Source organism: Malus sylvestris, chromosome 12, assembly GCF_916048215.2.
Source record: "Malus sylvestris chromosome 12, drMalSylv7.2, whole genome shotgun sequence".
Classification (NCBI taxonomy): domain Eukaryota; kingdom Viridiplantae; phylum Streptophyta; class Magnoliopsida; order Rosales; family Rosaceae; genus Malus; species Malus sylvestris.
The window spans coordinates 21,470,988-21,487,611 of record NC_062271.1 but is presented as its reverse complement, the minus strand read 5'-3'; the positions used below and the strand labels follow the sequence as shown (position 1 = coordinate 21,487,611).

The following is a 16,624-nucleotide window of genomic DNA, read 5'->3' as shown; positions in this document are numbered from 1 at the left end:
GAAGACAATGTCTACAAGTAAAAAAATAGACCAAATGTTACAACAACTAAGACAAGAAAAAACAGTCAATCTTTTACAAAATCAAGATGAGTTTCATGTACAAACAATTTCTACAATATGGGATTCAGAAAATTAAATTGATACAGATTCCATACAGAAAGTGGAACAAGCTTTTCAAAACCTTAAACTAAAAAGGATTACTAACAAACGTGTTAATCCAACATCCTTCACAAAGAACTGGTATCCCAGACCTACTCCTCTTGATATTCAATTTGAAGAAAGAAATATCCAAAATCAATTTTTTATCTCTTCTGATAAACTCTATGAATGGAATATATATGGCTTATCAGAACAAGAACTCTTAAACAAACTCCATCATATCTCTATGGTTGCTAATAGTTATATCACCAATCATAATCTTAGCCAAACACAAGTTGTCGACCTTTTGGTCATTGGATTTACAGGAATGCTCCATTCCTAGTGGGAGAAACATCTCACTGAACAATCCAGAAATGAAATAAAACACGCAGTAAAAAAAGATGAAGAATGAATACCCATATTTGATAAACAAATAGGACAAGGCGTCCCTGACACAATCAACACACTGCTCTTCACAATCGTAGAGCATTTTATAAGAACACCTAGTAATGTCACTACTAGGATCCATGATCAACTCAATAATTTAAGATGTCCTACACTAAGCGACTTTAGATGGTACAAGGATGTATTCATGTCTAGAGTCATACTTAGAGAAGAAAGTAATCAACCGTTTTGGAAACAAAAATTTATTACTGGATTACCAAATCTTTTTTCTCATAAAATAAGAAATGTCTTAGTAAATGAAGAAGGTGTCATACCATATCATACCCTTACTTATGGAAATATAATTAATATTATCCAGAATGAAGGCTTGAAAATATGTATAGATATGAAAATTCCAAAACAAGTTAACAAAGATAAATCCATCGCTAAGTATGAATTAGGAACGTTTTGTGAACAATATGAATTACCCCCTATTACTCCCTCAAACAAAAAGAAAAAAAATCACAAGTCTATCACAAGTATCCCAATAGGTACTCAGGTAGACAATATCCCAGATATAACAAATACAAATCTAAAAATAAAAATGTTGAAACTAACAAGTTTTATGAAAAACCCAAGACTGATAAGTCAAAGAGAAAATCCTCAAGGAATTTTTTTTCCTAAAGAACAAAAAGGAAAATGCTACAAATGTGGTAAATTTGGCCATTACGCCAACAAATGTTGAGTTAAGAAAACTATCAACCTATTGAAGATCTCCAAGGAAGAGAAACTCCACTTAATCCAAGTTTTAGAACTTAGGGACACAGACCATAGTCAATCAAAGGATGATATACAATCGTCTTCTTTAGAAAACAATTCATCTAGTAGTCTTTCATCACCCGATATTAAAATAGGTTGTATTGATACATGTTGCAATAACAAGATTTCAGTACTCAACAAACAAGAACAAAAGAATCTTCTTATTGAATTAATTAGCAAGGTCGATGACCTAGAATTAAAATCCTTTTACCTCCAGAAACTAAAGAAATTAGTTTCTCTCGAAGAGCCTGGTACTAGCCAATCCCAACAAATCCCAAAAATCTCTCTTAGCACAACCTTAGAAAGGTTCAATAAGTTTAAGAAAGAAATCACAGTTAATAAAATTAATAAAATTAGAAATCTCTCTTATCACAACCAAAGAGAAATTAATAAAATTAAAGATGAAATTAGATTTTTAAAATCTGAAAATTTAGAAGTTTGTACCCACCTTAGTAAAATCCGGACACAAGCAATATTTGAAGAAGAAGAATGCAGTAGCAGTTCCTCTTCAAATGCTCAGTCGAGCAAACATTCCACACAAGACTTAGTCTTAAGTCTCTTAGACAAAATAAGAATCCAGAAATGGTATTCTAAAATTAAAATAATCATTGAAGATTTTCATTTAGAAACAATTGCTTTGATTGATTCTGGTGCAGACTTGAATTGTATTCAAGAATGATTAATTCCTACTAAGTGTCACAGCCCGTCCCGGAGGTGTGTTTGACGGGAATGTGAAAGGACAGAATTGCCCTTGTTGGACATTAAGGTAAGTATGTTTGTGACGTTATTTTGGTTCAATATTAATCTAGTTGGAAGAAATATATTAGTAAGTTGGATAATATTGAAAGTTGATTTTTGTTATGTATGGTTAGGATGAAATGAAATGAAGAGGTCGCACTTGGTGCGATGGCAAGTGTCTTCGCCCATGAGCGGTAGGTCTCGGGTTCGAGACTTGAGAGCAGCCTCTCCATAAATGGGGGTAAGGCTAGCCGACATTCACCTCTCCCAGACCCTGCGTAAAGCGGGAGCTTGTGCACTGGGTACGACCTTTTTATGGTTAGGATGAAATGGATGGTGTGGATTAATTTGGACCACACATAGGATCTCTGTCTCTCCCTCCTTCTCCGTGCCTTCTCTGTCTCTCTCTCCCTCACGATTCCTCACCCTTCCTCACACCCATATACGTACGGCATACACCCAAATCCTCCAAAACTCGACGTATCGAGGCAACCAAGGTATGTATCTTCATCCTTTCGACGTTCTGAGTTCATTGGTGCTAGTTTTAAGAAGTGAAACCCTCGAAATCACGTGGAACCCGAACCTCCATTTTTGAGTTACTGTTCATGCACACGTAAAATGTCATGTTTCAGGGAATTCTAAGCTTGTAGTGAGCTTAGTGAAGTCCTAAGGAGGCTCGGAGTACTTTGTTTGAAGGATTTGGACGTCGGGATCACGTGGTTCCATTTTGGCCGAATTTCTTGGGAATTTTCCGGTGAGATTTCTTGATTTTTTTAGAGCCTTAAACTAGTCTATCGTGATTCTACATGTTTGGGGCTTCAATTTGATATAAAATACGAAGAAAATGGGTGAAAAACGAAGGAGAACAAGAGGTTTTAAAATTGGCCGGAATCCGGTCGCCGGAAAAACCAGTCCGGCGACCCAAGGAAGAAGAAGGGCGCGTGGGGGGCGCGTAGGCCCGTGCCACGTGCGGCCTCGTGGGGGCGCGTGAGGTCTCCTAAAATTTTTCTAAAAATTTCCCAACGCTCGTGACGTCGAGTAGGTCGATGTGGTATATTCATATACCCAATTTGAGCACCGTATGAGAAGTTATTTCGAAATATTGGTGATGTGTTTAAAATTAACGTTTTTATAGTTGTTTCCCATATAGGTGAGACGTATCCGGAGGACGAGCGCATCCAGGGACGCCACGGGGGTTACGACCCGTCGACTTATCAGTGAGTGGGCAGTTTTGATTTCGTATTTACCTATATACATTTATTTTCCCAGAAAATACGTTTTCATGAAAATTATGAATTTAATTGCCATGCATGAAATTATTGAGGTATCTAGTTGAATATTAATGCATATATATATGTGAAATGACGCGGTGGACGCTCAGGTGAGTTTATTTATTTTCAGCTGAGTTATTTATATTGAATTGCTTTGGAAGCTCATAACCTGCACCCTAGGTGTTAGGGCTTATATTATTATTCACCACACGGCACGCTCGCCTTGGATCCAAGTAGGTGGATGTCGTACAGACCATGTGAGGGTTCCGACATGCTAGTTGTACAGATCACTAGATGTGATTCCAACTAGTGAGTGACTTTAGTTATGCGCGCTGATGATTGATATGAGAAGCACTAGAGCGTATTCATACACCTGTCATCGTACAGACTACTATATGTAGTTCCGAGTGACGTGCAGAGTTGAACCGTACAGGTCACCGAGGTGACTCCGGTTGGTTTGGATGTTGAGCTTTAGAATCAGCCGTACAGGACCAGTGTAGGGTCTCCGGTTGACTTGTTATTCACCTGATTTATATTGATACATTCTGACTATATGATTGGGCATGGCATATCATTTCTACGATATTATGATGATGATGGATATATGCGGAGTTATGTTGTTGCATATATATTTGTATATATACTATTTTCTGGGAAAGTATACAGGTTTTTACGGCGAGGGGATAAAATTGTTTTTAATGAACTGTTTTTGAAACTATTTGATTTTACTGACGCACTCATTTTGTTTTGCGCCCCTCCAGGTTCTAGTTTAGCGGTTGATGGCTCTCGAGGTCTTATTCCGGCTTTCTGACAGACTCTCGACATGTAGGACTCACCTGAGGGTGATGTATTTGATTTTAGTCCTACTTGATTGCAGTTAACCTATGCTCTGAACTTATGTGTTTACTTTATAACTCGTCCGGTTATGTTCGTAGGTGATTATGTTTGAGTTTAAATTGAAGTTCTGTTGATTTATGTTGTTGTTTCGCTTCCGTGTCGCACCTATGGTTACGTCACGCCCACGTGACGGCCAGCACACCTGGATCCTCTGGGTCGGGGTGTGTCACTAAGTATTTTCATAAGTCAGCAGAAATACTTAGTGCTGCTAACCAGTCACCAATGCAATTAAAATATGAAATACCTAAAGCACATGTTTGTCAAAACAATATTTTTTTTAAAACCCCGTTTGTTTTAATAAAAAACATTTCAGATCCAGTCATATTAGGTCTTCCTTTCATAGCACTTATATATCCTTTTAAGGTTCATCACAACCGGATTACCACTACAGTCTTAGGATAGAAAGTCACATTCGAGTTTTGTTTGGAAACAGACCTTAAAAAATTAAGACATTTATAGAAAAATAATATTTCAAAAACCATTAGTATAATTACTAATAAATCACAACACATTAATTTCTTAAAGGAAGAAATTAATCACAAACGAATTGAAGAACAGCTAACAAATAAATCTTTGTTAGAAACTATTAATAATTTTCAAAAGAAACTTATTAATGATATATGTTCTGATATTCCCAATGCCTTTTGGCACCGCAAACAACACATTGTTAAACTTCCTTACATAAAGGAGTTTAATAAATCAGAAATTCCAACTAAAGCCAGACATATCCAAATGAGTCAAGAAGTCATGGAATTCTGCAAAACAGAAATCCAAGAACTTCTTAATAAAAGAATAATTAGAAAAAGTAAATCACAATGATCATGCCCTGCATTTTATGTTCAGAAAAACGCAGAATTAGAAAGAGAAACTCCCAGATTAGTTATTAACTATAAACCTTTGAATGAAGTTTTAGAATGGATTCGGTATCCAATTCTCAACAAAAGAGATTTGATAAAAAAGCTTTCTCAAGCAGTTATTTTTTAAAATTTGACATGAAATCAGGTTTTTGGCAAATTCAAATATATGAATCCGATAAATACAAAACAACTTTTGTGACACCTTTTGGTCATTATGAATGAAATGTAATGCCTTTTGGCCTCAAGAATGCACCTAGTGAATTTCAAAATATTATGAATGAGATTTTTAATCAATATAGCCATTTTTCGATTGTTTATATTGATGATGTTCTTATTTATTCAAGATCAATAGACGAGCATTGGAAACACTTACATATGTTTACTAGAATAATCAAATCCAATAGATTAGTTGTTTCTGCATCAAAAATTAATTTGTTTCAAAGTAAGATTAGGTTCTTTGGATACAATATTCATTAGTCTACCATTCAACCCATTGATAGAGTTATTCAATTTGTTGATAAATTCCCATATCAGATTACTGACAAAACCCAGTTACAGAGATTCCTTAGATCATTAAATTATGTTTCAGAATTCTATCACATTCGACAACAATGTAAACCTTTATTTGATCGTCTCAAAGATAATCCTCCATCATGGTCTCCCATTCATACTTCCACTGTTAAACAGATCAAATCACATGTTAAGACATTGCCTTGTCTTGGCATTCCAACTCCCAACTCATTTAAAATAGTTGAAACTGATGCATTTGATATCGGTTATGGAGGTATCCTCAAGCAGCAAACTTCTTCTGGATCTCCTGAACAAATTGTTCATTTCCATTTAGGAGTATGGAATCCAGCATAGCGTAATTATAGTACTATTAAGAAAGAGATATTATCTATTGTATTATGCATTAGCAAATTTCCAGATGATTTATTAAATCAAAATTTTTTAGTCCAAGTCGATTGCAAATCTGCAAAACATGTTTTACAAAAAATGTTCAAAACATTGCATCAAAACAGATTTTTGCACGATGGCAAGCCATATTAAGCATTTTTTATTTTGATATTGAATACATTAAAGGCAGCCATAACAGCATCCCCGATTTCCTAACGAGAGAATTTTTGCAGGGGAAGAGTGACAAACAAGAGCAATAGTCAGATGAGGCTTCTAGCCACTCTACCACCACCACCAGTAAAACAGGAATCTACTCCCGATTCCTCATCAACCTTAGTCATTACCAACCGTTTTACCCCTTTAGGTTCCACAGTAGGTAACCTCATGCCAAACTATCATCAACCACGACCAAACTACTAAACGACATTAGTCAGCTCTTATGATCCATATTCATCCCAATCAGCCAGCTATGCTAAAACATCCCCTTATGTCTTGAAAAACCCAAAGGAATACCTTTTCAGCATCCCTTTCAATATCAACCAAGAACAAGCACAAAAAAAATTGCCAGAACTGTGTTTCCACCCAATCTCCATTATCAACCTATAGAGTCATACAAAACCCTCAAATTCTACCAAGCCATTCTAATGGAAACATAATCCATCGCCATAAAACCAATTTTCAGTAAAACCCATGAAAACAAAATTCTTTATCATTCCTTCCATATAGGAAAATTCCTTACCGAAACAGAATGGGGAATCCACCTGTACCACACCAAATCTCTTCATACTCAACATGTTCTCATTCCCAACAACAAATATAATTATTCTGATTACATCCAAGCTTGGACAAACATTTTCCTTCATCAAATAGACTACTTTAGTCACTCGTGGTTTATTACTTTTGATAGAAATTTCAGATTGACTTTCCCAATATGGTTTCTAAAATGGTGGTCTACTCATGGTCCAATAGCCAGTTTACTTCCAGAAGAATTAATGCAAGTCCTTTTAGCTGATTTCCAGAAAAAATTCGACTGTAGCCGATTCAATTACAAGATTACACTTTTGCCATTCTTCATGGCCAAATATAAATTCACGTGGATAATGAAGTGGAATTATGAAGTTGAACAGGAGCAGTCTATCGACAACGAGCAGTCAAGTGACGGGATAAGTTTAACCATTAAAAGATCATTGATTTGGTCCTCTCTAAATTTCCCATCAATCCAGTTCCAACCCCTACAACAATTCAAACTACACCAACAAAGGTGTTGCCAGAAATCCCAGAACAATCCCTATCAGATATTAGTCCTTCATCCTCCCTCAAAGGAAGAACCAAATCATCCAAGTCAACCAGTTCGAAGAAAAAGGAGAAATCCTCGCAACTTAAAGATTTAGCCCAACAAGTTATGGCAGAAGCAGCTTTGCTGCATGAAGAAGAACTAGAAGCTGACTCCGACTCATCAAACACCTCGTCACAACCTCCGGCCATTTTAGCAAGTCAGAAAAAGTAGGTCGATTACCAGGATTCCTATGACCCATTCAAATTTTAAAATTCAAATGTGCAATAATTTGTAATCATTTCAAGCATTTTTCCATGTGATCTTTTCACAGAAGACGACATCTGCAGTAGCAGCGATCATTTAGACAAGTTACTATTCATGAATAGTAAAACCACTTTTACTATTCATCCATCATTTCAGTTGCAGCCGCGTGATTCCACAGTAAAAAGAAAATCATTCCTCCAACTTTTACAGCTCACAGCACATGCAAATCGGGATTCCCGCTTCAGCTTCAATCATTCCTATCCATCTCCAGCCTATATCAACGAAATTCAGAATTCATTTAAGGTAGGCTGAAACTTCTGCATATTCTTATACAACAGAACAGAAGACACAATATTCAACTCACATTATTTCAGCTCAAATTTGTAAACACTTAAACACTTTTAATTATCATGTCAAGGATGCTTGCGAGCTCCATCCTCATTTTCATCAACTGTAATTGCCAGTAAGCAAATTGTAAGCCTTCATTTCAAAGTTTAATAAACTTATTTTCAAAACATATCTACATCATTAATTTTAATTCACTACTTTAATTATGAAGAATATTTTCACAACCACTGATTTTGAATGACATAAAATTCTTACTCACAGTCAATTCATTGAGTATCTCAAATTCAAGGTAAATACTGATCGATCATTCATCATCTTCTTATTTGTTTATAACATTTGGTATGATATTTGCACTCCCAACAACCATAATGACTGTAGTCTTGATTGTTGTCCTCATAATTTCTACCATCATCAGTAGATAGTCGCTTTGCACCCATTTATATATATATATATAGTCATCACCAAAATACTAAGGGGGAAGTCTATAGTCACTATATATTGCCACAACACCTCAACTGAATTATAGAAGTCTTCATGAAGTTTTTCAAGGGATTTAATATATAAAATGTTACACTATATTTGGATGAGGGAAATAAACTTGGAATTTAGATAAAAGTTAAAATTTGTAAATTAATATGCACTAATTCTCTTGTTTAGATTCATAAACATAGAAATTTAGAATTTTCATGTGAAAAAAAACTTGGAATTTGGGACCTCCAATTCCCAAGTTTAAATTTCATGCAAATAGATATCATTTCCCAATTTCTATGATTGAGAACTTAAAAATAAAAAATTATGTTTTCAATTCCATTGTTCTTTTAGGCTAACCAAACAAAAAAATTCACAAATTCTAAAAAATAAAATTCCGTCATTTTAAAATTCCTTAGTAATTTTAAATTTCTTCGTCAAAACATAGTGTAATGTAAATAGATACGTTGAGTTAAACTAAGGTACTAATAACTATAAGGTTGTTTCGATGCCACGTCGTCTTTTTCAATAAGATCCTATTAACTCAAAAACACATACAAATATGTAAAATTAAACTCTTTTTAAATAATAATAATAATAATAATAATAATAATAATAATAATAATATAGGATTAGTGCAGCTTTGCATAAATATTTATCTACAGAATTTGAGATGAAGGATCTTGGGTTTCTAAAATATTTTCTCGGGATTGAGGTGTCAAGGTGTTAGTCAGGAATCTTTTTATCAAAAAGAAAAAGTATATTATTGACCTATTGAAAGAAACCAGTGTGTCTGCATATAAAGTCGATGAAGTTGTTTTGTGACAATAAGGATGCTCACGATATTGCTCACAATCCGGTACAACATGATAAGACCAAGCATGTAGAGGTTGACATGTTCTTTATTAAAGAAAAAATAGAAGGAAAAATAATTGAAGTTCGTCCAATCAGAACGGAAGATCAAGTAGCTGACATTCTCACCAAAGTAGTTTCAAGTGAAAAGTTCTCTAAGTTTGTAGGCAAGTTGGGCACGTGTAATTTATATGCACAAACTTGAAGGAGAGTGTTGACTCATGTATAGTTTCCTACAATTTAGGATTCCCTAGTTACGGTTAATCCCTTGTAATGGAATTGTAATTATTGTAATTGTCCTTTCCTTATAATGGCAGCTCTAGGATTGTATATTATACCTCAAATTGAGAAGAATAATATAACGATTCAAAGCATTCTGTTCTCTTGACCCTCCTTAGCGGTCAAACAATGCAAGTTTGGGTGGAATATGATGGCGCCAAGAAGAAAATCGATGTCACTTTCGCTCCTATCGTTGTTGATAAACCCCACATTCCACTCTTGTCTTTGAAGCGCGACCTTTCCATGGTCTTTAACAAGATTATGTATGTTGGCATCTCCTCATCCACTGGCTCATTCCTCACTTCTCATTATGTTCTAGGATGGAGCTTTGCAATGAATGGTCAGGCTCAAGAAATTGTTCTCACACAACTTCCTAAGTTGCCCCAGACTGGGGGTAAAAAAAGATCTAATCTTGTGGCCATTGGCGTGCCTGTGATGTTAGGTAGCGTTTGGTACGTAGACGGGACGAGACAAGACGGGACCGAACGCAACAGGATAGGATGGGACGCGACGGGACGAAGGTTCCGTGTCACGTTTGGTACGCGCAGGACGGAACGGAACGATTGTTCTGTTCTGTGTTTGGTATGCGTAGGACAGAACGGAACCTAAAGATTAAAAGACTAACTTACCCATGCATCTTATGCCTTACAATAAGCACAAGAAAACCCCAATTAATTAAAAACCAGAAAACTTTCAACAAGCTATCAATCCCAGTGAGTTTAGTGTTGCTAGCGATTTCAGGTCTAATTTATGGCATAAGACGGAGGAAGAAGTTTGCAGAGCTTCTTGAAGATAGGGAGCTGCAATATGGCCCTCAAAAGTGTAAATACAAAGAGTTATATATAGCCACTAAAGGGTTTACGGAAACAGAGCTTATGGTCTATGTTTGTATGCATGTTTACGGCCTGGTATTAACCTTGGCCTGACACCTCATAGTTGTTACTTCGGGATCAAAGGAACCACAGTTGCCACAGGTGAATTTGGACTGGATTTGGAATCTATTATGTATGTGAAGTGTGCGGAGTAGCAATTTTAACTCATTTGGCATGTTTCATATGGCATTTGCAAAGTGATTAGATTTCTTTCCCTTAAATTAGTTGGAATAAAATGCCAAAGCAATAGGATTATTATGTTTGATTAAACTTTGAATGTAGTCTTGGAATCCGTGAGGAATTACATATATTTGTCACTTTAAATTAGTTAAACTCGAGAAGGTATTGAATGTTGTCTTTAATCCAAATGTTACCTTTGAATGTCATTGTAGGTTTCAACGGGGATAGTGCAATTTTGTCTTGGCCTTTTTATTATGTCTTCCAAGATTTGTGAATCTTACTTCTCTTTATCTTATTCTGAAGTACTTTACTTGACCATAGAACGTCTAGAATTTTAATGTACGGTGATGTCGGTATAGTGGAAAAACTTTCATTTCAATTGCATACTGTTGGAGGTGTCTATTCTTATGTATTAAGATTATCTTGTTTTACATTACTCTCATCATCAAATTATTGACTGTTACTAATGTTGTTGTGTAGGAGGATGGGGAAAAACTATTTGAAGGCAAACTTCAATAGAATTGGAAGATCATTTTGACAATTGGGCGAAAATCTCCTGATGAAGATTTATTGTGAGGAATTAGAAATTTTATTGTCAGTATTGGTTGTTTAATCCACCAAATAGCCATATTGCATTTGTCATTTCGATTTTATGAAAATTTTGGATTTTTCTTATTCCAAATTTTTACTTTTTTATTTTTTATGTAGGACCTATTGCACAATTTCAAAATTGTGCTGATTGTAAGTGACCAAAGAGCACACCCATAGAGGGCACATATAATAATTTAGTCACTATACTGTTGCTATTGTTATATGACACATATATTGGTGTCCTTAAGCCTCTTAGGGCACATTTAATTTTTTGTGCGCAATTTTCTTGTAGTGAAAGGATTTGAACTCGAGGACGAGTTCTTTCTGAGAAGAGGATTATGATGTATCCCGTAATAATTAGTATGGTGTATGTATTAAACATGTTGTTGGTGGCCTTTCATCTTTCAAATCCATGTTTTAATTAAATGTCTAGAAACTATAATCTTTAGTATAAATATTGATCCTATCAATTATTGCACTCTCTATTTAAAGGGTTCCTTATGTGTACTAAAAAAGAAGTCAATATAGTGAATTATAATCTATCTAAGAATAGAGTGAGTTTTTCCTCTTAAATCAAGTGTTAGACTTAGTTGTGTTGAGTGAATTTGTTGCCCTTGATTGAGTGATTCTAAGGCAACTATCTCCATCCTTATTCCCTAGATCCATTGGCTCTTCCTGCGTCATTTCCCTTTCTTTTTATGATGAATGGAGTCTTGTTCCTACGTTGTATGGTGAAGAACTAACTTTATCATAGCTGGAGGTAGCACCATCACAGTCACATATAAAGCCTGAAATTAATTTGAGCTGAGAAGTTGCGTAAGGTGGCAGGCACTGAACAGCCTGAAGCTAATTTAATGAATGAGACAATTAAGAGACAGCTCAGCTAAGTTGCATTGCTTATAAGAAAGTTCCCAGAGATTTTGGAGAGAACTAAGAATGGCAGACATGTTTTTCAAGCTTGTAATACTCATACAAGCAACCCTAGCAGCAGCTCAAAATGTTACCTTCATCTACAATGGTTTCCGGTCAGAAAATCTTAGCTTAGACGGTGTAGCCCAGTTCACACCCAACGGTCTTGTAATGCTTACAAATGACTCTCAAGACAATAGCCATGCCTTCTACCCTAACCCAGTCACCTTCAAGAACTCATACTCTGATACTAATGCTTTCTCATTTTCTACGACATTTGTGTTCGCTATCAGATCGGTGTATGCAAATCTGAGCGGTCATGGAATGGCCTTCGTCATTTCTCCAACAAGGGGGATTCCTGGAGCTTCTCAGCCCCAGTACCTGGGCATTTGCAATAACACCAACAACAGCAATGAAACCAATTGTGTTTTTGCTGTAGAGCTTGATACCATACAGAATAACGAATTAGGTGACATCAACAACAACCATGTTGGGATTGATATTAATGGTTTGCGGTCAGAGAAATCAGCTCCGGCAGGATATTATGCTCAGAACAATGTGGGGTTCCGGAACTTGATCCTCAGTAGCGGTCAACCAATGCAAGTTTGGGTGGAATATGATGGCGCCAAGAAGAAAATCGATGTCACTTTGGCTCCAATCGTTGTTGATAAACCCCAAATTCCACTCTTGTCTTTGAAGCGCGACCTTTCCATGGTCCTTAACAAGACTATGTATGTTGGCTTCTCCGCATCCACTGGCTCGTTCCTCAGTTCTCATTATGTTCTAGGATGGAGCTTTGCAACGAATGGCCAGGCTCGTGAAATTGTTCTCTCACAACTTCCTAAGCTGCCCCGGATAGGAGGTAAAAAAAGATCTAATCTTGTGGCCATTGGCGTGCCTGTGATGTCTGTGAGTTTAGTGTTTCTAGCGATTTCAGGTCTAATTTATGGCATAAGACGGAGGAAGAAGTTTGCAGAGATTCTTGAAGATTGGGAGCTGGAATATGGTCCTCAAAGGTTTAAATACAAAGAGTTATATATAGCCACAAAAGGGTTCAAGGAAAAAGAGCTTTTGGGAACTGGGGGATTTGGTAAGGTCTATAGAGGCATATTACCTTCCTCTAAAACTGAGATTGCGGTAAAGAGGGTCTCACATGATTCAAGACAGGGGATGAAGGAGTTTGTTGCAGAAATTGCTAGCATCGGCAGGCTTCGCCATCGGAATTTAGTACCACTCTTGGGGTATTGCAGAAGAAAAGGGGAGCTGCTTTTGGTCTATGATTACATGCCTAACGGGAGCCTGGACAAATACCTCTTTGACCAACCAGTGGTCACTCTCAATTGGAGGCAGAGGTTTAGAGTCATCAGAGGCATCGCTTCGGGGTTGTTTTATCTTCACGAAGGATGGGAACAAGTTGTGGTTCACAGAGACGTGAAGGCCAGTAATGTTTTACTTGATGAGGAATTGAATGGTAGATTAGGAGATTTTGGGCTTGCAAGATTATATGACCATGGAAAGGACCCTCAGACTACTCGTGTAGTTGGAACACTCGGGTATCTAGCTCCAGAGCATACAAGATCAGGCAAGGCTACAACACAAGCTGATGTGTTTTCTTTCGGTGCATTTTTGCTTGAAGTTGCCTGTGGAAGAAGGCCAATAGGGACACAAGGTCAAGATGGAGAGATAATTCTGGTTGATTGGGTGTTTTCTTGTTGGAAGAGAGGTAATATACTTGAGGCAAGAGATCCAAACTTGGGTACAGAATTTATAGTTGAGGAAGTGGAATTGGTATTCAAGCTCGGGCTTTTATGCTCTCATTCGGTTCCTTCAGCCAGGCCAAGCATGCGCCAAGTTGTGCAGTATTTGGAGGGTGACATTCCTTTGCCGGAGTTGTCACTTGATGGTCTTTCTGCCAGAGACTTAACATTTGCGCACCATGAAGGTTTCGATGATTTTGTAAAGTCATATCCGTCGTCAACGAGTAAGGGAACTTCATATGTTCCAGAGCCAACATTACTCTCAGGTGGACGCTGACTCCGAGCAATAATGGTTTCGTTTTCTCTCTTGAACTGGAATTCATAGCGAATAATTTGCGGCCCTTAATGTTACATGTAACCTATTAGTCTTGTAACTTGTTAGTTAAATAAAAGTAATGCAGGAACAATCTGTATGTTGGTTGGGTAAAAGTAAGTTACGAAAATTATAAGTACCATGATATTCTTTTTGGGATATAATCTACTGCACTTAACTTGCATTGCAAGGAGAGAAACAAATTCAAAGATTTGTATATGATAAAAGGACTAAAATCAACGTTCCATTTTTTCACTAAGATAACAAATTACATTACAAATATTCAAACAATACAACTCAGACACCAAACACAAAGCTAATAAAAGGTAACGAAACTAATGTACTCAAAGGGGCCAAAACAAAACCCGAAAAAAAAAAGGTGCGCAAACAATTACAAGCTAGTTTGGGACTACTTTTGTAAGAAGTACTTCTACTCATAGGTCTTTTTTTTTTTTTAAAGTCTAAGTACTTCTTGAAAAAGCATGTGACATGTATTTCTCCATGAAGAACATTTACATCGCAGAAATTAGGCTGTTGATCTCACACCCCAAAAATGTCAAAAAAGAACTTCAAAATATGATATCTAAAAGTGGGTAAATCTTACTCTTTTTTTTTTTTTTTTTTTTTTCTAGCATAGGCTAAATATGACTCACGGTAGTACTCTATTTGGTGTATATATGTATGCTTTTACTTCGATTTTATTCCCTTTGTTTCAATGACAGCTCTTAAATCTTTCAACACTATTTGAACTTTTTGTTTGGGACTAATTGGATAAAATTGATATTTTTATCATCCAAAGAACTTTTTAATGTGACTGTAACACCCACTTTCGCAATGTGGTGTGGCATAAACAACCAACAGCCTCTGCTACCTTCCTAATTAACTGTCTGCTACTGCTTCTATTGTTTTTATTTGCTTAAAATCATACATTGCTTTGAGTTTTCGAGGCAAGGATGACTCTCTCTACTGAGCAGCCTGAGCTTGTGTCACAAGTGGAGAACCATAAGCTTTCTTCTGGGACCAATGAAGAAACTGCCGCATCAAGCGATGCATTCGTTGCCCCTGAAATTAATTCGTTTGGCCGGTCATTTAGAGATTACAATGCAGAAAGCGAAAGGCAGAAAAACATGAAGGAATTCTGCAGATGTAACCGTTAATCAAATGTACAATTTCGTGAAGAGGATGAGGGAGAAGTACAAAAAGTTGAATAGATTCAAAATGAGCGTATGGAAATGTTGTGAACTTCTGAACGAGGTTGTGGATGACAGTGACCCTGACTTGGATGAAACCCAAATTGAGCACTTGTTGCAAACTGCTGAATCAATTCGGAAAGACTACCCTAGTGAAGATTGGTTGCACTTGACTGCTCAAATTCATGACCTTGGAAAAGTGCTTCTTCTTCCACAATCCGGAGGACTTCCCCAATGGGTTGTTGTTGGAGACACATCCTTTAGGATGTGCTTTTGATGATTCCATTGTTCACCGCAAGTATTTCAAGGACAAACTCGACTACAACAATCCTTCCTACAACACCAAATGTGGAATCTACTCACAAGGGTGTGGACTCGAAACTGTGACTATGTCATGGCGGCACGAGGACTATATGTACTTGGTCGCCAAGGAGAATGGAGCAACACTGCCTCAGGCTGGCTCGTTCATCATCCAGTATCACTTGTTTTATCCTTTGCATAAGGCAGGGACATATAAACACCTGATGAACAAGGAGGATGAAGACAATCTCATGTGGCTTCAAAATATTCAATCAATATGACCTATGCACCAAGAGCAAAGATCGAATTGATGTCAAAAAAGTTAAGCCATATTACTTATCTCTTATTGACAAGTATTTCCCGGCGAAGCTTAGATGGTGATCGTCTACATATATGCGGAGTTCTACCCTCTTTTAGCAATGTACATTTATGATCGATTGTATCGACTTTGAGGAGTTGTATTCTATGCTAGGTGTACTCATGTCATGTACACAAATAAATAAACAAGGATTGAACTCTTCAATCTTCAACACGCCAGCTTTTCTGTGTGTTTCGTAATTCGCCTCCAACTACTTCCGCTAGATCACCTTAAAATTCCTCTGAAAATATTGTTCTACATGCAGGCTCCTCTCTGTCCTTGTAGTTTTTATGAACTCTTAATTTCTTTGTGAGATCTGAATCTAGATGATAATGTAGCATTACTTGACGATTTTTTCAATTTACATGGAAATTTCCAACTTTTTGTGGGAGGATACGAGAATTCTACGTCGGAAAATTGTCAAAAATAAGTGACTTGAGTGGTTCAATTTCAAATTACATTATGATTTTTTTGAGATAACCTGCAAGCTGGGAGACAATATCTATGTAGTTAGTATTGAGTTGCTCACATGTCTCTCCAAAATCTAGGCACTTCGTTTGTTTATGTTTTGATAGATAATCATTTAAACAAATGAATATTAAAGTAAGAAAAATTGAGAGAATGGTTTTTCTTTTTTGCTTGCGTTAACACAAGTAAAGGAATTGT

The 16,624-nt window shown here is 36.5% G+C and overlaps 1 protein-coding gene, 1 long non-coding RNA gene and 1 pseudogene across 2 annotated transcripts; all 3 read left to right on the top strand.

Moving 5' to 3' along the window:
• Window positions 1-2,486: 2,486 nt before the first annotated feature.
• Window positions 2,487-4,287, top strand: LOC126592828 (uncharacterized). The gene is made up of 4 exons (XR_007612811.1): window positions 2,487-2,576; window positions 2,712-2,833; window positions 3,215-3,296; window positions 4,112-4,287. It is a non-coding gene; the product is annotated as an uncharacterized LOC126592828 (long non-coding RNA).
• A 7,788-nt stretch (window positions 4,288-12,075) lies between these two features.
• Window positions 12,076-14,226, top strand: LOC126593305 (L-type lectin-domain containing receptor kinase IV.1-like). Its single transcript, XM_050259343.1, has 2 exons — window positions 12,076-12,902; window positions 12,978-14,226. Exons 1-2 carry the CDS (start codon window positions 12,077-12,079, stop codon window positions 14,072-14,074), a joined length of 1,923 nt encoding a protein of 640 aa, XP_050115300.1. The 5' UTR covers window position 12,076; the 3' UTR covers window positions 14,075-14,226.
• Window positions 14,227-15,063: 837 nt separating this feature from the next.
• LOC126593315 (inositol oxygenase 4-like) lies at window positions 15,064-15,981 on the top strand (annotated as a pseudogene).
• Window positions 15,982-16,624: the final 643 nt, after the last annotated feature.